This window comes from Emydura macquarii, unplaced genomic scaffold (assembly GCF_026122565.2).
Source record: "Emydura macquarii macquarii isolate MOO-44397 ecotype Brisbane River unplaced genomic scaffold, CSIRO-AGI_Emac_v2 contig_67, whole genome shotgun sequence".
NCBI classification, from domain to species: domain Eukaryota; kingdom Metazoa; phylum Chordata; order Testudines; family Chelidae; genus Emydura; species Emydura macquarii.
In genome coordinates, this window is record NW_027130204.1 from 5957056 (window position 1) to 5976655 (window position 19600).

At 47.3% G+C, this 19600-nt stretch overlaps 1 protein-coding gene across 1 annotated transcript in view; it reads right to left on the reverse strand.

The window, feature by feature from the left end:
* The window catches only part of WDFY4 (WDFY family member 4), a 204580-nt gene that overhangs the window by 148356 nt on the left and 36624 nt on the right, over positions 1 to 19600 (reverse strand). Inside the window, exons 12-16 of the mRNA XM_067538932.1 lie at positions 15386 to 15479; positions 3639 to 3853; positions 2103 to 2215; positions 449 to 656; positions 16 to 92 (exon numbers count right to left, since the gene is read on the reverse strand). Coding sequence (XP_067395033.1) covers positions 16 to 92; positions 449 to 656; positions 2103 to 2215; positions 3639 to 3853; positions 15386 to 15479 — 707 coding nt within the window. The remainder of the gene's footprint in view (positions 1 to 15; positions 93 to 448; positions 657 to 2102; positions 2216 to 3638; positions 3854 to 15385; positions 15480 to 19600) is intronic.

A 19600-nucleotide genomic window follows, 5' to 3' on the forward strand; every position in this document is an offset into this window, starting at 1 on the left:
ACAGCAGGTACCTACCCATTCCGATCCCTCCTGAGATGGCCTGTTCCACATTGGGGCCCATCACAGTGGAGAGCGTGGGGAGGAACAAACAGCTGCAAAACAAAGACAGCAGGAATTCAAGCATGTGCCGGCGAGCCATTAGGGACCTGGCTCGGAGTTCTTTCCACTCGCCAACCCCCCACCAACTACAATCCTGCAGCATCTGGCCCCCGGGGTAGCAATGCAGTGCGTCTAGCTTGCATGATGAAGGTAAGAGCGTGGCAGATTCTCTCTGCTGTCACTGGGAGGGTTGTGGGCAGGCTGTGTGTGTGGCTAGCTGGACTGCATGGGGGGTGGCGACAGGAGCAGGAGGATCTGCTGTGGTGGGAGGCGTGACTCTCTTGTTTAGTGACCGAGGAAGAGGCTGGAGGCTCTGTAATAAAAAGAGCGGCACAAATTGCAGACATACCCGTATCCCTCAAGTGACATGTCAAACTCCACAAAGGAGGGCGCCAAGGAAGTGATGTGTGGCTGGAAGTTCCGTGGCGACGTCATGGAGATGAGGCTCATAGCCGTCTGGAGAGCCATCGCAGAGCCCCTGGTTGCCCATGGGGAACTGGTGGGCCGCGTGGCCAGCTGAGGAACCACAGGCTTGTCCGGCACAGCTGCTCCTGGATCTAGGACAACACCACCCAGCATTACTGACGTGCAGCACTGCCACTGCTCTCGTTCAGTAGCATGCTTCTTTCCATTTCATTCATTGCAGCCACAAAGCATTATCTTATAAATCACTGTGTCTTCCTCTAGAGACTGCAGGGGCTGCAGACACCTTCCTGCTTTCCTTAAACTCTTTAAGGACCCTGGTGCACAGGATGGAGAGATGGGAGTCGAGATGGGGGAATTATGCTTGATAAAGCCTGTGGCTGGGATGATTTAGTTGGGGTTGGCCCTGCTTTGAGCAGGGGGTTGGACTAGATGACCTCCTGAGGTCCCCTCTAACCCTATGATTCTATGATTCTTTGATGCATTTTTCAGTCAGTTGGCCATTTCAGAAAGTCCAAAAACCCACAAGGCACTGTTTTGCGTTGAATGGAAAATGAAATTTTAAAAGATGTCCAGTGAATCGAAAAGTCACAAAATGTTTCCTTTCGGATCAGACGGGACATTTTGTTTTGACCCAACGGAAATTTTGGTTTCAATGTCAACATTTGTCAAACGTTTTTGACTTTTGAAATAAAATTAAAAGGAAATTTTGAAGAGAAAAATCTGTTCAGGCCAAAAAATCAAAACGTTGCCATTTTCCAGAGAGGTTTTTGTTTATTTTGTTTTATACAAACTGTTTAGTGAAAGCAGTGCCAATTATTTCAGTGTCACCAAGTCTGTATTTGTAGGTGAAAAATGTTTCAGACAAAAAAAAAAGTGTCACCCAGCTGTAGGTGAGGTCCATGAGAAGAGCTACGAGGAGCTACGTAGCTCCTCAGGTGGGGAGGAGAGTACTTCCCTGCTCTCTTCCCCCTTGGGGCAGGTGCCTAGCCCTGCTGGCGATTTTCCCCATCTGCATCATTCAACAGACAAAGGGCCAAACCCAATAGGCAGGTGAGAGCTCAGTCTGTGCCCCTGTAGAACTTGTGGGGCAGATTCTCCACCACCCTGCCCCTTGTGGGGTCACTGATGCCTGTGCAAAGTGTGTGTGTGGTGGGGAGGAAATGCTATCATTATGGCCTTGGTCCTGTGCGAAGCGCCAGGAGTGTGGAGCCCGTGGTGAATAGTGATCCTTATAGATGCACTCCCTGCAGGACCACAGGAGAAGTAACCCACTGGTCAGTGTGTGGTAGGCCTCCCACTCTTCTTGAGGACTTGAGTCTATTATAGCGACAGAGATAAAGACTTGCATGAGCTCCAGCCAGAAAACCTCCTGCCCTGAGTTCTGAATGCCCTTGGTGCAGCTCCTGCCATTGACCAACAAACCAGCCCATCACAGTGGCCTGCTCTAGAGACTCATGTTCTCAGACATGCTAGGTCTGTGTTGTGCCTGGCTCCTCCGCAAATAGCTCGGTAGCACCTTCCCCTCCCCGCACGCGCCCCTGGAATACTGACAGCATGTTCCATTCTGCTGCTCTCACCTTCGTTCCGCACTGCTTCACACAAACTAGCCCCTTGGCACAATGGAACTGTAGCTGGGTTTCCGCACGCCCCGGTCACGGCTGGCGGAGGGGTCCCAAGCCAGAGGAACTGCCTGAGAAGTGTAATGCAAACACCTTTAGGTAGGAGACCTGGGAGCACTTGCATCAGTACATACACTGCAGAGCCCTGATATTACTGACTTCTAGCTTGTAAAGCCACCTTCGCCCCGGCAGGCAGAGTGGGATGAAAAAATAATCACAATCTAAAGCTTTTCCCTCATAACATAACAACTTTTGGACAAAATCAACAGTTTCCATAGATTTTCCAAATGAAGGAAAAAATTGTTTGGTTCTAACTTGTTTTCTATTGGAGGGGGGAAAAAACATCACATTTGAAACAAAACAAAAATCTACATATTCATTATTTTCATCCATTTCTGTTTTTCAAAAATTCCTGAGAAAAGTTTCAAATGAGATGAAAGAAATGTATTTTCTCTTATTTTTGGTAATAAATTAAAAGAAATAAAACTGTTTTACCAGCTCTACTGAAAAGTCGGTGTATGTACCAGCCTGGCAGAGAGTTTCAATCAGTGACACCACCACACCATATCTGAAATGCCAAGGATAATCAAGAAGCCACTGATTTCATAAGGATCTTGGAAAACATCTGAAACTCAAAGTAAGATGTTCCTAAAATCAGGTGTCTCCCAAAATCCTTATAAAATCAGTGATTATCTTGATTATACTTCACATTTCAGATGCGATGTGGTGGTGTCATTGATTTCAACATCCATAATATTAGCACCACAACGCTGGTTATATTTTCCCCAGTATTTTTCACTCTCCCAGATCTTTGCTTTGGCTGGTGCTGGCTGGTATTTGCAGACAAAGTTCCATGATGCCATGAGAAAGGCTGAATTTCCAGCCAGCCCAGAAGAAGGAAGTCTTAGAAATCTCAGAAGAAAGCAATCTACAACTCAGCATTGGACAAGATGTGTGAAGAGTCTGAACAAACTTGTGGTGTGCATTCAATCTCAGCCTGCATTCCACTCCTTCCAAAGCCCACTCAACACTGGCTTTTGTTAGCTTTAATGGAGACTGTGTGATCTATTGGTGAGAGCAGGAGACTGAGAAATCAGACTCCAGGTTCTGCTCCTGGACCTGTCCCTGACTGTGTGTGACTCTTTACACCTCAGTTTCCCTGTCTGAAAAAGAGAGGAAAATAATCCTGAACTTTCCTTCCAGGCGTACTGCTGTTCTTTAATTAACTAACATTTGTCAACTGCTTTGAAATCCCTGGGTGGAAGATTCTACAGAAACACAAAGAATTACTACCCTAGGTCCCAATTCAGCGATTTACTCAAGCACGTCCCTAACTTTAAGCATGTGAGTGGTCCCAACTGGAACTCAGTGCACCTGACGAAGATCCTTGGTGAATCACAACCCCTAGTTCCGTCCGAGTCCATTTCCTTAAAGGATCCATGGTCCTAGTGCAGAGGGACATTGTTAACACTCCGTTAAATACAGATCTGGTACCTTAATACATCCGGTTCAATGGATTGTGAGGCGAGCTTCTCAAAAATCCGGATGAGAGGCAGGTGCAATGGGTGGCTGTCATTGTTCAGGGCATCCTGACAGGAGGTTATGATAGTGTTCAGCAAGCCGGATGCACACATCACCTGACGGCTCTTCTCCGACTTCACCAAGGACTGGACGTGATCAGCTATGGCACACTGGATTTCCTGGGAAAGCTGAAACAAAGGGACGGTTGGAGTGAGTGCCTGAGAGCCTAACGCCACATGCTGGCTCCATGTGGAACCTTGGTTTTAATGGGTTCTGGATAGCTGCCGAGGTCTGCCCATGAGCAGCAGTTTGTGGGGTCGGAGTCTACACCAATGCTACTTGGATTAATACATTAGTGGGTGCGCCATAAAATTCAGCATTCGGAACGCCCAAATCTTCTCCCTTTTGACTACTGCTCAGTCATCCGTGGTCACGCTCAACTCGAAGCAACGCCATGGTTGTGAAGAGCCTAGAGGAGCAGTCAGTCAGTCCCCATGTGTAAGACAGGGATAACACCACTTGCTCTCTCACAGAAGGATACGATACATAGGGCCTGATCCAGCAAAGCATGTGAGCACATGCTTAACTTTAAGCACATGGACAGTCACACTGACATGACCTACTCAGCGCTTTAGAAACAACCACGAATTAAGTAAAGCTTTGCAGTGAAAATCTGAAGCACATGCTTAACTTTAAGCACCACTTAAGTGCTTTGCTGGACGGAGGCCTTCATTCAGTTGTTTGTAAAGCACTTTTAAAAAAGCTGAACTTGTGTTGATTTTTAAAGCAGCTCATAGGCCAGCCAGGATGTAACAGGGCCCAGAGACACAAGTAGACTTTGTGCAGGAGTATCTCTAACCATAAATCTTTGTAAGATTGGGGCATTTCTCACAGGAGAAGCATTTGGATGCATTAAATATTGTTCAAGGAAATAGTTAATACAAACTTTACTCAGAAAAGCATTATAGATGATGACATGTCTGATGGCATCAGAAGTGCAGAAAATATAGTTGATGTCCAGATTTTGGGCTTGATCTTACAGTGTTAATTGAAAATGACTCCACCAGGATCGCTGGGAGATAGACTGGTGTAACAGTGGTGTAAGTAAGAGGGGATTCAGTTCTTTGACCACATAGGCCAGATTCTGAAGAGCTGAGGGCCAAAATTTGACAAGCTCAATGCCCACATTTAAGACCTGACATTCAAAAGAGCTCAGCTCCCATTTAGGTACCTAAATCAGGGTTGGATTTTCAAAACCGCTGGGCACCTGGCAGCCCCCACAGCAATACTAATGGCCAGATTTTCAAGACAGCTCCCAGCATCCAACGTGCACAGCTTTCTGGACAATCTGCCCACTTGTTTTGATGTCTCAATGAAAATTAAGCTCTTTAGAAATGTGGCTCTAAATCTCAATTACTTATTCTTTTCCCTTTATACAAACAGAAACATATATTCGCCCACTACACTTATAAGATCCTTTCTGGACTACATATGCATATCTCTTCTTCTAGCAAGACGATTCGGCGAGCTGCGGAAATGAACATCTAGTTTATAACTCTTTTGTTTGTTTATTGTAGTTATTTCACTTACTCTTCCACTGGATGGAAAAAAATATTATTTAGAATCTACGAAAAGTTTAAAAAAAATAAAAGATACAGATCTTGGCTAAGTGAAACTATAGGTTTGCTCAAAAATAAATTCAATATAACCATAATGGAGTACAAAAATTGATTGTTCTCATTATCACAGAAGCTCTGTCAATACCGAGATTGCCTTGTTTTGAATAAAACGTGCTGTTTTCAGGAATATTAGTTCCAGTAAAATGGTTTTTTAGTGAAAATATTAATGGTGGCAGGAAACCAGTCTACATTTCCCCACATACATGGATTGATTTTCTTAACACATATTACTTGCACCAGGAGTCAGGGAACTGGAGGTTCAATTAGAACACAGCAGGACTCACAACTCTGCATCAAAGGGCAAAATGTCATCTAGTAATTTGCCCAACATTCTTAAGTAGTTCCAGCTTCCTCCTGCTGGGTAGCTGAATTTCTCTCCCTGTTATTCCCCTTCCAAAAGATGTTGGTTTGTTAGGGGATAAACAAATGCCTCCAAAGGTTCAAAGCTTGGATTCATTTCAACAGGATACGGTTGCCTTGGACTTAAAAATGAGATAGGCACAGATCCATCAAACAACAAAAAAAAGTCTTGCATTCCCCTAGCACCTCTCATTCAAGATTTTGCAGACTTTCATTAATGTAAACTTCCCAACACACCTTTAAGGGAGGTACTATTTGATGCTACGTCTCATTATCAAAAGTGAGGTAGGCACTTATAAAGAGATTGTCAAAAGCACCTATGGTGCCTAACTCCCATTGAAATTATTGAGAGTTATGCACTCTATGCACCTTTGACAAAATCCCACTGCTGGGAGCCTAACACACTGACTTTCAGTGAGATGTAGGTGCCTCCTAAGTCACTTATGTGCTTTTGAAAAAGTTACCCAGAGTGAGTCAGTCACACTGGATATAGCACCACCAACGCCCCCAGGAAGAAGTGATCAATGCTAGAGGGGGAGGATGACCTTGGAGTTATGGCTCTGGATAGGTAAAATCTGGATTAAGTTCTTGGTTTGCTTAGGCAAGTCACTCTAGATGATCTGGTGGTCCCTTTGGGCCCTGAGCTCTGTGACTTAGGGCTAGATTCTCCATTTGCTTTACATCAATGTAAAATGCTACTCCACCAGAATAGAGATTATAACAGAATATAGATTCTATAAGGGGTGTGTGTGGAATCCCCTTTGTTGGAGGTTGTTAAGAACAGGTTGGACAAAACACCTGCCAGGGATGGTCTAGATTTATTTGGTCCTGGCTCAGCACAGAGGGCTGGACTTGATGACTTTGCATGGTCCCTTCCAACTCCGCATTTCTATGGTTCTATAATAGCGACACTTTAAATCACATCTTCATTTTAAAGAGGCAGTATAGTCTAGTGGAGAAAGCATTGGAGAAGCACCGAGTTCTAGTCTTGGCTCCATCATTACTGTTCACGTCGCTTCCCCTCTTTGGGCTTCTGTTTCCCCTGCTATGCTTGGTTTTGTCTATTTAGAATCTGAACCCTCTGGAGGGGATGACTAGCTATTACCATGTTTGTGCATAGGAGATAGCAGAATAAGGCTCTGATCTTGGTTGTGGTCCTTGAGGTGTTATTGTAATATAAGTAATAATAATAATAAATGTTTATGGGTCGAGAAGTGTCAAATATCAAACACTCTCTCATGGAACTTGAAAGCAGCAAATTATATCATCGCCACAACTTTATAAGCAGCAGTTCACTGCTCTGGGAATGTAGTTGTGCAGTTTTTGTGAAGTGCCTTGTGTTAACGTTAGTAACAAGAGAAAATCGTTTACTTTACGCCAAATTGAGGATTAAATTCAAAGGTAAAGTAGTGAGAAAGGTCTAAAAGCAGGATCATTGGGTAAGATTCAAGTAGATATTAAAACAACCATGGTCTGTCTCTCTGCACCTCAATACACTTGAAGCATGTAATTCAGCAAAATCTTTTGATAATGCAAAGCCTTCAACTCTTGCCCATGCAAAGGCAACATACACAAGCTCCCAAATACAACCTGATCATGAGAGAGATCTATTAAAGGGAAATGCAACACAAAATGGAAAACAGGGTCAAGCCTAGGCTGCAGTGATAAGCCTAATCTGCAAGACTGAGTGAACAGTTTACTGGATGAACTGGGACAGATTTTGAATGAAGTAGTTGACTCAGCAGCCCCCCTCCACCCTCAGTCATCATTGAACGACTCTACAAACTGATCACGAGGAACATTCAGCACAGAAATTCAAATTCAATTCCTCTTTGAAAAAGTGTTGTTCCCTCTATGCAATACATGCTTTGTACTGCTTGCTCCACTGACAACGGAGCAGAATGCATCCTTCGATAATGTTACCAAGGCTGGATTTACATCTTACACGGCCCTAGGCACAGCATCTTCAGCACCCCCTGCCTACAGCCGGCCTTCATGTTTTCTGTGCGTGGGGTATGGGGGAGAGAGGGGGTGGCTGGACCGGCTCCACACAGGGGTTTTGGGGATGGAGGGGGGCTGGGGTGACCAGCTCTGCCAGCTCCAGGTGAGGGGGGAATATGCTCACCCCTGGATTCTGGCTTCTGGCCTGGCCAGAGGGTGAGGCCTCAGGGGGAAGAGGAGGAGGAATAGGGGGTGGGGCCAGAGTTCCAGGGCTCATGCGGTAATCCACCACTGTTTAGGTGCGCCTAGAATGCCAGGTCCCCTAGGCACATGGGTTCCGCTCTGTTCCTCCTCTTCCCTCTGTGGCCCCACGCCCTGGCGTCACAAAGACCAGGCATCTGAGAGGCTACGTCCTGGGAAACCATCCATAAAGCTGAGATGATTTTAAAGAAGAGAAGCAATTTTTAAAAGTTCAATATATATATATGTAAGCAAGGTCTGAGTGTCTGAGTAAAGGGGGGCACATTATTTGCATGGGCTTGGTATCTGCATGAGTACAATTAAGTACTTAGCATAATTTACCTAGGTGTGGAGCATAATGGGAGATGGTTAGCAGGGCTGGGTTTGGGTTACAAACCACTTTTGTGTTAACTGCTGGGGTAATGAAATGTTGTCCTTCAATTGTATGAACAGATGTCAGCAAAACTGTGCTTAGTCTGTTATGATAGAACACTTCACCCCAAACTAGACAGAGCTCCACAAGGGTGGCAGGCCGATGTTCCAGCCTGGAAAAGGGGAGGTGGAGGAGTCTCCTATTGGGATTGCAGGGGCCAAGCGAAAGGGCTGCCCCAGGCAGGGAGTGACTCTCACCTCCCATTGTTAAAAGGTAGACTTAATGACTCACCTTGGAGTCTTTTGTCTCTTGAAAGCAGGAACATTCTCTGTATGGCAGCAGAAGGTTTACCTATGAGCTGAAATCACTAAGAGCTGAAATCACTAAGAGCTGAAATCACTGAGAGCTGAACTTTGCCTGACCACTAACAGAGCTGAGTGGGCAACAGGCAACTCTGGTGGGAGGCTAGCACAGTTGGTGCCAGCCCAGGGCGGCCAGTGGTTGATGGAGGGGCCGGCACAGTCAGTGCCAGCCTAAGGCGGGCGGCGGAGGGGCTGGGCACAGTCGATGCCAGCCCAAGGCAGCCAGCGGTTGGTGGAGGGGCCGGGCACAGTCGGTGCCAGCCCAAGGCAGTCGGCGGAGGGGCCGGCACAGTCGGTGCCAGCCCAAGGCGGTCGGCGGAGGGGCCGGGCACAGTCGGTGCCAGCCCAAGGCGGTCGGCGGAGGGGCTGGGCACAGTCGGTGCCAGCCCAAGGCGGCCAGCGGTTGGTGGAGGGGCCGGGCACAGTCGGTGCCAGCCCAAGGCGATCGGCGGAGGGGCCGGGCACAGTCGGTGCCAGCCCAGCCAGCAGTCGGTGGGAGATCGGCGTGGTCGTTGCCAGCGGTGGGGGACTCAGTGAGGCCCACAGGCGATAGGAGACAGCGGCAGTGGGGGCCTGGACAGGCCTGTGTTGAACCGTTGCAGCCGACGGGGCGGAGTCACACCTGAGAGGTGGATATTGCAACTACAACGGTCAGTACAGGGGCAAGAAGGAAGGGAGAGGCGAAGGACACGCCCTGTACTCTGGGATGGGTTTGGGCCCATTGAGTTCATAGGCGAAGGACACGCCCTGTACTCTGGGATGGGTTTGGGCCCATTGAGTTCATGAACTCTGTTCGCACTGTTTCCCAAACCAGTGCGGTGTTATCTCTGTTTTGCTATTAAAAGGTTTCTTTCCACACTCAGACTCTTGCTTGCGAGAGGGGAAGTATTGCCCTTTGGAGGGCGCCCAGGGGATAGTGTGTAATTTCCCAGGTGACTGGGTGGGGGCTCGAGCCAGTTGGTGTTGCATCATTTACAGGGACCCCTATATATAGAACCCGGCCCTTGCTGCGGCCGACTGGGTCTGGCAGAAGGGTTACATATATATTCTGTGGTGAGTGCCCTATGCTGTGTTTAGTGGGGACGGTAAGTCAGTTTATTTTGCAGTTAGCTTTCCAAATAGGTGCCAGCTTCATTAGGACACTGATGATTTTGCATTTAAAGAAAGGGAGTATTTGCCTTGCCTAAATGTGGCCATTGCAATGAACGTACATAGTCTGTGAAAGCACCCATGTTGGGTGCTCTCATGAGGGATGCTCTATAAATAACACTTAAAGACGCAAACAGCACCTCTGGGTTGTTGTTTTTTTTAAAAAGGCTTTTAGCAAATTTTCATATGTCTCATTTGACATCCAATTTTTTTTTTAATTGCCAGTAGAAATGCCTTCAATGCATAACCACAGATCTATTCTCATCAGCTGTTAATTGCCATTCTGGTCAGGGTAGAAGAAAAGGCTGCTGTGTGAGACTGAGTCTCCTGTCTGTCTTGATACTTATTACCACACTCAGTACATTGACACGCTAAGTGTTACTTCAGCACATTTCTGCTTGGGTCTGATAAAGGTCGCCAAGAAGTAGCAAATCCAACTGGGAATGGATACTATTTCCTTATGTCTGAATCAGAATGCATTAGTGTTTATTGAGTTCCATTAATGCTTCTGCAGAGCTGGTTCCCCGCTTCTGTGAAATGGAAGGATTTATATATGAAGCTTGACTGATTCCTTCAAAAAGATAACGCCATACACCATCCCAAGATGTCTTTCTACAGCATTCACACTAGGAAAGTGGTGGTCAGCTCCTTCCCATTGTCCATCCTTGCTGTTGGAGATCATGCTGTTCAACTCAGCCCCAAACTCTGGGGAAAAACCTCCCAGATCTTTGTGGTGGATCTTGACTGACATTTTGCTCTCCTGATGCGCGGGCTCCTACCTCTGGAAAAGCTGAACATCTGAGTCGGGATTCCCCTGCAGAGCTCGTAGAGAAGAAATTTGCCTTCTCGCTTCTCCCGGCCTTCGGATGTGCCTCATGTGACAAAGCGCAAACGCTACCAACACACATTGCCAGCCATCTGTAAGAGCAGCCGTGGGTGGAGAGAGCCTGATCCAATCCCCGTTGAACTCAGCAAGAGCCCTTTCACCGACTTCAGTGGGAGATGAATTGGGCTCGGGGATCACATGCAACAGTCCACATGTTCCTGGCCCTCAGCGCTGCACGCTTCTGTGTAGAACTGCATAAGGGACTGAAAAACATAATCTGCCATCCCCTTTTCTTGCAGCAGCTGCTTACCAGGCCTTACACAGTACCATAGGCCCCTGCTGGCTTTGCAAGAGGATTGCTCATTTCCCCTCTATCTGCTACCACTCCACCATGGGGTGTCATTTATCTGTCAGTGGTCCCTGAGCTACAACTTTGGCACAAGATCTTGACGTCCTTCTGCCTGTCTGAGTAGCATGCCACTCCGCAGGTGGGCTCCCTGGACTGTTCAATGCGAGGAATGTGTCAGAGGCTGGCCCTTGGGGCTGGCACCACAAAGCTGACGCAGCCAGAGTAGAGCACGCTTTACTCTGATCTGTCTTACCCGTCACCGGCTACGCTCAGGAGACTCGGTCTTAATTGGGGGTGGTGCGACGGGGCGGAAAACCCTCTGAAGCACTAGCTTCTGAAGTACGCGGAACAAATCTGGCCCAGAAATCAGAGAGAGAATAAAATATGGAGACTCACACAATCAACTTCACTGAGTTCTTTTTCAGATTATAATGAGACTTCAAATCACATATATTTAGGAAGGCAGCACATTCTACTGGATAGAGGCAGTGGACTTGGAGACACAGGTTCTATTCCTGGCGGTGTTGCTGATGTGATCTTCACCTCTCTCTGTTTCTATTTGCCTTCCCATCCTGTGTTGTGTCTGTGCAGACTGCAAGCTTTCCAGAGCAGGGACTGTCTCTTACCGTCTGTCTGTACAATGTGGCCCCGATCTCGATTGCACTAACACTAAATAAATATTACTACTGCAATTGATTTCTTACCAAACAAGAAAAGGGGGAAAAGACGAAAAGAGAAGGGAAGGAAAGATTAATAGATTCAAATAGGTTACTGAGACTGATGGAATTTGTGTCCTAGCTCTTCATATTTTTAATAACACTGCCATCTACTGAAAGTCTGGAGGGTTTTCATTGTCCCTGCCTCATCCAGCACAGCCTTAGAGCCAACTCTGATACAGTGACTTCCTTGACAGCTCCTCTCTCTCATCCAATTAACTGTTCTACTTGTTTTTCAGAAATTAATTACAGTAATTGTCAAAATTTTAATAACTGCTGGCTTAGTTTACTATGAAGAGGCGAGAAACATCAGCAGTTAATTACACTCCCACCTTCCAAAGACATTGATGAGGAATCTGGTTTTATTCCAAACCTCCTGTTTACATGCTAGTTGAATCCAAATATTTCAGAAAAGGCAGCAGACATATGTTGGATAATTTGCTCGTTCGGTCAGAATGCATGTGGGGAGAGGCTGAGAAAGGAGATTTCCCCGGAGCAGATTCCTAGCTGAGATGAAGCTAACAGAGTGCTGATTTCCCCTTAGTTGCTGCACCAGTCTGTAACTCCTAGGAAGAGTCCAGGGCCTGATCCTGATCTTACATATACCACAATTACTCTGGTATCACCCCTACCGGTTTCAGCAATTGACATCACTATAACCGAGAGCAAAAGTGAGCCCAGGACTGTCAACAGAAAAATGCATCACACATTGCTGGAGGTACCAGGGGAAGTGCTGATCGCTTTGGACCAAACAACAACTGCTGTGTTGCACATAGATAAGATGTATTGCAGGAAGGGCAAGGTGCAGGAAACCCATCCCCACTCGTTTAGGCTCCTGGGTCCTCAGGACATATCTGGATTGAGAAAAGCAGCTTCCTGGTCGCTGCTATGTGCTGACCAATGGGAGCTATGCAGGGTGGGGACATTTTAGCCCCACCCATCGGGTGGAGCTCACAGAAGTCTCGGATGAGCATGCTGTCCCCAGAGCACTATGCCCACGCCTGGCCTCTGCAGTCACTGGCAAGTGGAAGGTTCCAGGAGGGACGGGTTTGTTGCTAGCACCAGGAAGTCAGTCCTGTATGCACATGGCTGGAATGCCTAGTTGCAGCTCCTCTGTAAATATGGGCTTTACGAAGGAGTCAGTGTCATTTACATGGAACAGGCATGATACCTCCAGGGGCACACACAGGAGTGCCACCCCATTTTCCTTCTCCCAGCACAATCCCCCAGAGATGCCCGCAAAGAGATCCCCACACCATAGGCCCTTACCCACACACCCACCCTGAACCTGTGAACTCAGCGACAGGAGCAGCTGTCCATATATGCAACTCATTTGCTAGATCAGCCCTTTACTAATTCTGCCCTTTATAGGTTCTTAACTGAACACACTGATGAGTTTTTAAAGCAGCAGCAATGACGACCTCCAAGATAGACTTTTCTTAGCAATTAATGACCAGCTGGGCAAGGATGTGAGACCTCCATTCCCTCCAATACACAACAGTTGCTATTATTATGTGTTATTTATAGTATGGTAGCACAGTGGCCTCTAAGTGCCCACCCCTTTATATTAGGAACGAGAGGTTCAGAAGCATTCAGCACCCACAGTTGGAACCAGGCTTTCCAGAGAGCTGAGTTCATTGGGTGCTGAGCGCTTCTGGGGGGCTGAGCTCCTGAAAACCAGGTCCTGAGCTCTTTGGAAAAATCCAGCCCCAGGATTCAATCCATGGCCACTACAGATCATATGTGCATGGAGGAAATTGATTTGCCTTAAAATGAGGAAGAGCAGGGAGGCGACTCTGTGGTCCTTCGCTAGTAGGGCTCAGTAAAGGTCTTTGGAGAAGATAAGATCCAACGTGACTCTTTGCCCAGACTCAGTTGAATCACACCCAGTCCTTTCCTGTGCCAAGGAATGATGCCCTTTCATTTTTTTCCTTCCCACATTTCTGTGCGATTCTGCACTCCCTGGGTCCTGGCAGCAGGACTCCCAGACTTCTACAGGAGAGGCAGATCTTGCTGGATTTTCCCTCCGAAAGCACTGGCTGGTTTGAGTATATCCTTGTAACCCGGCTGACCTCAGCTCCACGAAGAGGCAGGTACACATCCAAACATCTGAAAATGTATCCAACCTTCTTGACCATCTCTATCTGCCACCCCCTGCATTAAACTTTCACATCGTGATCACATCAGCCTTGTAAACTAAGAGTCACATGCAGCCTGCAGTGAGACGGGTGATGCAGAAAGAAAGGAAGGCAGGGCCAGTGGTGATGGCATTACCCTTGGATACGTGAAACATGGGTTCTAGTCATCTTCTGCCACACACTTCAAGTGTGACCAATGACCCTGTCACTTACTTCCTGTGACTCCGTTTCCCAATCCGTCAAATGGGGATAGCAGCACTTCCCTACCACCCGGGCGGGTGAGGGTGAATACATTAGCTACAGTGAGGCTCAGATAATGTAGCAATGGGGACTATACAAGATAAGAAAGGGTTAATTCAGGAACAAGTGCTTGTGGAGGAAACGTGAGTCTGAAGTCCAATGCTACTGAAGCAGGAAGGATTTCTGAACCAACCCCCCCGTCCCTCCCGCCCTTCTTTGAAAGATCCTGTTTTGTTTGCACTTTCAAGTACTTTATTTGCTTTCTCCATTGGGTTAAATGTTTATATTTTAAAGTCTGCAGCTCAGCAGGAATGATGTGAGGGCTTTAGAGATTCGAGAACCATTCTTGGAGATGGGCCCAGTGCAAAACCCAGGCCCAGAGCTAGAAATGAATATTATAAAATATCTTGTTCTTATAAAGGGCTAAATAAAGAGCATGAATTCACAGACTCCTAAACAATGGGCTGTTCAAAATAGAAATCGGACAGGAGCTGGTCTCTGATCATCGTCCATTTGATAGCAGTTAGAGACCCATGCATCTGAAAAGTAGAGTTGTTAGCCAGCTGTCCTGGACAAAATGGATGCCGACACTACCTGAATCCCCCCTGCAATCACCAATGGATGTGATGTTCTTCCTGTACTAAACTGTTCTGTAAACTGCTGTGCCTCTGTTAAACAGCTGCCATATGCGGCCCCAGAGGTGGCTGCATTTTAGTGGCGAGTGAAGTGATCCTTAGCATATCAAGCCTTGAGCATAACCAGACCCATTTTTTACTAGTCCTAGGAGGAACTGGGGACACAGAGGGACCCTGTCTCCCTTCTTGCTTTGGGAGGGAAATAAATTGCTGCAGACCTTCAGAGGGTGCCGCTTATTCCCCCACTCCCTTGTGCCAGATAAGATATTTTTGCCAGCTAGTAGGGGGAAATGGAACCAAGGCTCCACCCACCTCTCATCCTTTTATTTGCTGCAGGGAGAATCCCAGAGAGCAGCAGGGCCTGTGTTCTGCACCAGATCATGACCCAAGGGCACAGTCTAGCCCATGTGAGACCCTCCGGTGTGAATGGTGCTACTGAAATGCTAGCTTTTATCAACCCCCAGGGCACCTTTTTCCTAAGTGTAAATCCCTATTAATCCTGGTTCTATGATCTCCCTGGAAGAAGAGCTCATTGAACCCTCCTATACCCTCTTCCGCTCTTCTTGTCTCAATGGACATGATGGAAATTGTTCTGTTTCTCTGCTAGTTATTTGGACTGACCTCAGTGATACTCGTGTTCAGGAGTGAACGGTACTTATAGCACAGACCAGGTCAAAGGAGTGATCCAAGCACCATTTAGACAGAGATTTACCTGAGGATGCTCCTCCTTGTAGAGCTTTGGAAGCAGCCTCACCATGATACAGACAGCACCTGGGTGTACAATGGCACAGTCTCCCGCTTCCAACCTGTAGGAAACAGATGAGGGGAAACTGTAACAGCATTGCTGACAAGGTGACCTGAGGTCAGCCAGTACCCCCAGCAGACAACCACATTGCTCTTTGCTTGCATTGACCAGATTCAGTGCTAGAAACTAAACCAGTGGACCAGCAACCTGGGATGGCCAGAAACAGTTCTAGAGAAACACCGCCAAGATAGACCCTGCTAGAAGCACCCAAAAGGTACACCTAATGCTCAGATCTGACCTCGCTGAACATGGACCTAAAACAGTCAGATGTGCAGTGGCATTTTTCAAATGAGCTCTGATTTTAAGAATCTGCACCATAAAGAGTAACAACAAAAAGTCTCTGATGCCTCCAGACCCAGTGCCACATTCCCTGTTACTGAGATCCCAAGATCATTACCTAGATCTAGCACTGAGCAAGATCTTTCAGATTCCCCAACCCCAGAGCAGCAAGCAGGAAGGTACCTGGTGTGGATAAAATCAGTATGCCTTCCCTCACAACTAAACCTTCCCCAAACCAAATCAGAACCTGCCTAAAGGGGGAGAAAATGTCTTTGGTTATCTACTTTTCCCCATCATTTTTCATTTTTGCTGTAGGCCTCTGCCCGTACAGAGAGAGGAAAATGAAGCATCAAAATATCACAGGGAAGTCTGCTCCTGCCACGTTACTGGGTGGAAGTCAAACACATTAATAATATGATAAGAGAGCTGCTTTTTCGTGAGATATCTAGCTCAGGATGTTCAGAGAAACACCCACATTTCTGGGCACATCTTTGAACCGAAGTTCCAGCCAGCTGAAAGATGCAGGCTGTACGAGATTACAGATATACTGCCCTTTCCAAATCAATCCCAGCGAAGGAAACTCAGACAATACTAATTAGATGGGAAAAATAAAAAAGCAAGCACCATCACACTGTGTAAAACAGGAAGAATAAATAACAGGATGGACATAAAAAAGGCCTTCATAATGAAACTGAAAGAGAATAATGTCCCTAATAAATACCTGTTTGCCATTTCCAGGAGTCATTGCTAATGGATCAGTGCAAAATGACTAACATGTGGCACACTGCCCCACAGTGACTAAAGACTATTACTGCACCCTCAAGGCAAACTGTCCTATTAAATAGCGCTTGCAAAAACAAAAATTACTCTTTTGTTATTCTTTAAGCTTAATGAGTCAAATTTCGTTCCAGTGTAAATGGCTGCAACTCCACTGATTTCACATCTACACCAGGAAGGAATGTAGCTCTGATGTTTAATTGCTAAACAAGGCAAGGAGGCACATTGTAAAAACAAAAAACAAAACAAAAAACCACCACCACACAAACGTTTTGGATGAAGTCTTGGCCCCGTTGACGTCAAAGGTGAAACTTTCATTGAATTCAATGGGAACAAGATTCCATTATTTGTAGTTTTCACTCTTTGGCTGTGCTCCTTGAGCCAAAATCATCTGCTGCATAAGGCTGTTGAAATCAAGGGAATTGGTTACCCCAGGGAGGAAGTTAGCCCTTGTGCTTGGGGATGTTATGACACCGTACATGTCAGCAAAACTGCAGAGGAGACAACATCAAGCAGTGTCGCCAGCTATCACACGTTTCATATGTGGTGATTTTCTTAAAGCCTCAGCTCCTGGAGTCCTGTGATTACATGAGAAACTCAGCATTCATTTAAAAAGAAAGATGTTTCTAGCCCTTGTGGTTGTAGCGAAAATCTGGAAAGCCAGCCCTCAAGAAACTTAAACATCAGGAGACAAATAAAAAGATCTAAATTCATGATTTTTAAAAATCATTAGTTTTTCTTTAAGCCCATCTCTTCATTTTTGGAGACTGACTCAAGATTTTTGAATGCTTTGGGTTGACACTGCTGTCCAAGTACCTGCCCAGTGTTGTAATTATGGATGGGATACAGCACAAAGAAAAAAAAGCCTGAATCTCTGGCCTTTCCTGAACTGCATCTCCAAGGTCTGCATACAACTCTCCCTCCCCATGACCTTCCAATAGGTCCCGTCCCTTTCCTTCCCCATGATCATCCAAGACACCTGCTGTGATTATTGGACTTACAAAGTTACGTGTAGCTCAATTGCAAAAAATACATGAACATTCATAAGATGTTATAATAACCATGAAAAATAGGTCAAGCTGTTTTGAATAAATGACTACATCAGATAGAGAAACCATACAAGTTCAATCAAAATGGCCTACTGATATAAGTCAAGGACTTGGTAAAAAAAAAGAAAGAAAGACGGTGTGGGAAAAAGTTACTATGCCAAGCTGGGCCTTATGGAAATGGATTTAATTGGTGGACAAAATAATGAGAATAAAATATGCCATCCACTTTTACTCCTTTTTGGGGTTCTTAAAAAGAGACTTTGGGAAAACAAACAAACAAGAATTCATCTTACCCCAGCTTGTCCCCCAACCTGCCAGCACTGCAACTCATCTCCACTCATCTAGTGGGAGAGGGCCATGCACTCAAGCGCCAGCCTGGAGGGGAGCGTGATCCGAGCCCTCATTGGAGGAACCGCCCATCCCCCTGCTCACATCCCTGGTGTAGTGCCAAAAACTACGACCGGCAGAGTTTGTGACTGGCCGAGTTTGTGATCGGCCCCTCCGCCCCCCATCCTTTCTGCCCTCACGCTGGGTGTAACCAGAGAGTCGCGGGCCGGGTCAGTGAGGCTACCAGGGATGTCAGCAGGGTGGCTCCTCCAAGAAAGGCCTGGCCAGCAACCCACCCCTCCAGGCCTGCACCTGGGTGCATGGCCCCCTCAATATGCCACTACTGCCACACCCGCTGCCCTGCAGCGGGGGGGGGAAGGGGAGGAGGAGAGTGGAAATGGGCCCGCAGACCCCCGTGGGGAGCATTGCCACTTCTGCCGCTGACGGGGGGCGCAAATACATCTATTGGCCCCCGGGTGCTGGAGAGCCACGGTATGCCACTGAAGATCCATTAGCACAGCGAGTCTATGGAAAGGCAGCTGCAGTCGCCATTCTACAGCGGGGGCAATCCCAGAGATCAGCCTCTGTTAAACCAGCTTGCAGCAAACTCTTCTCTCTAATCACGGGAACGCAAGAGGGAGTGCGTCCGCCTGTCACATGAGTTGCTTTCGTCATTTGCACTGGAGCCAGAAACCCCCCTCATCTTCTCACAGTCACGGTGGAGTGGTTTAAAAGGAGTTTGTCCACACTCAAAAGGACAGCACTTCAAATGAGATTGAAGGGCCCAATCCTGCATGGCCCCGCACCCTGTATAGTCATTTACAGTAGGGCAAAGTGGGTGTGGAGTACAATGATATCAGAATGGCAGCATTTCACACCCACTGTGCACCGGGGAAGTGATGACACAAATCACCAGGCCCTTGGACATCACCTCCTTTCCCCCAGGCATCTGCTCTTTACTAGATTTTCAATACTCGCCTGCAGGCCGGGGCCTCACAGGCCACCCCCAGACGTTGCAGCTCGGTTCCCACATTAGAACCGCCCAGCCTAGCCGAGCGCTGGAGGCTGCAGCCTCTCTCAGGGGAAGCGTGAACGGGGAGAAGCTGCTAGGAGGAAGCTGCGTCGCTGGTGGAAGCTGCAGCTTCTCAGGAAAGCCCACCATGCGACCAATTCTGTTTTCAGAGGATTCAGTGCTGTGGAAGAAGGCTGCAGCCTGAGCCTCAGCAGTGGCAGTGAAAGCTTCCCCTCTCTTTTTGCAAGCCTCACGGCTGCAGAATTCAGCTCCCTCCTCTGCTGATGCCACTGGTTCAGATGGCTCCCCCACCCATGTCTCCATACGCCACCTCCTCAGGCACAAGGGGGCTCGAAAAGCTGAGGCACTCAAAATCAGGGGCCACTTGTATCGAACCAACCTAGCCAACAGCCCCACAGCTCCCAACTCAGCCCCTGGGAAGCAGTACTAGAGAGGGGTCCAAGTATGACTTTGCCCCATAGCAATTCTCAGACCTAATATCCGGGAGTGCACATTCTAGTCCTCCCTTCTCGTAAGGGAACTTTACTGCAGGCTAGTGGCTGTCACTGGGCAACATTTGTCATCAGTGATATCAGGGCAGGGGGCTGCCCACTGTCCCGTCACCCAGTGGTTGCCTCACGCCGATCACTCCACAGTCCCCTGCTGCTGCCAGTCCCC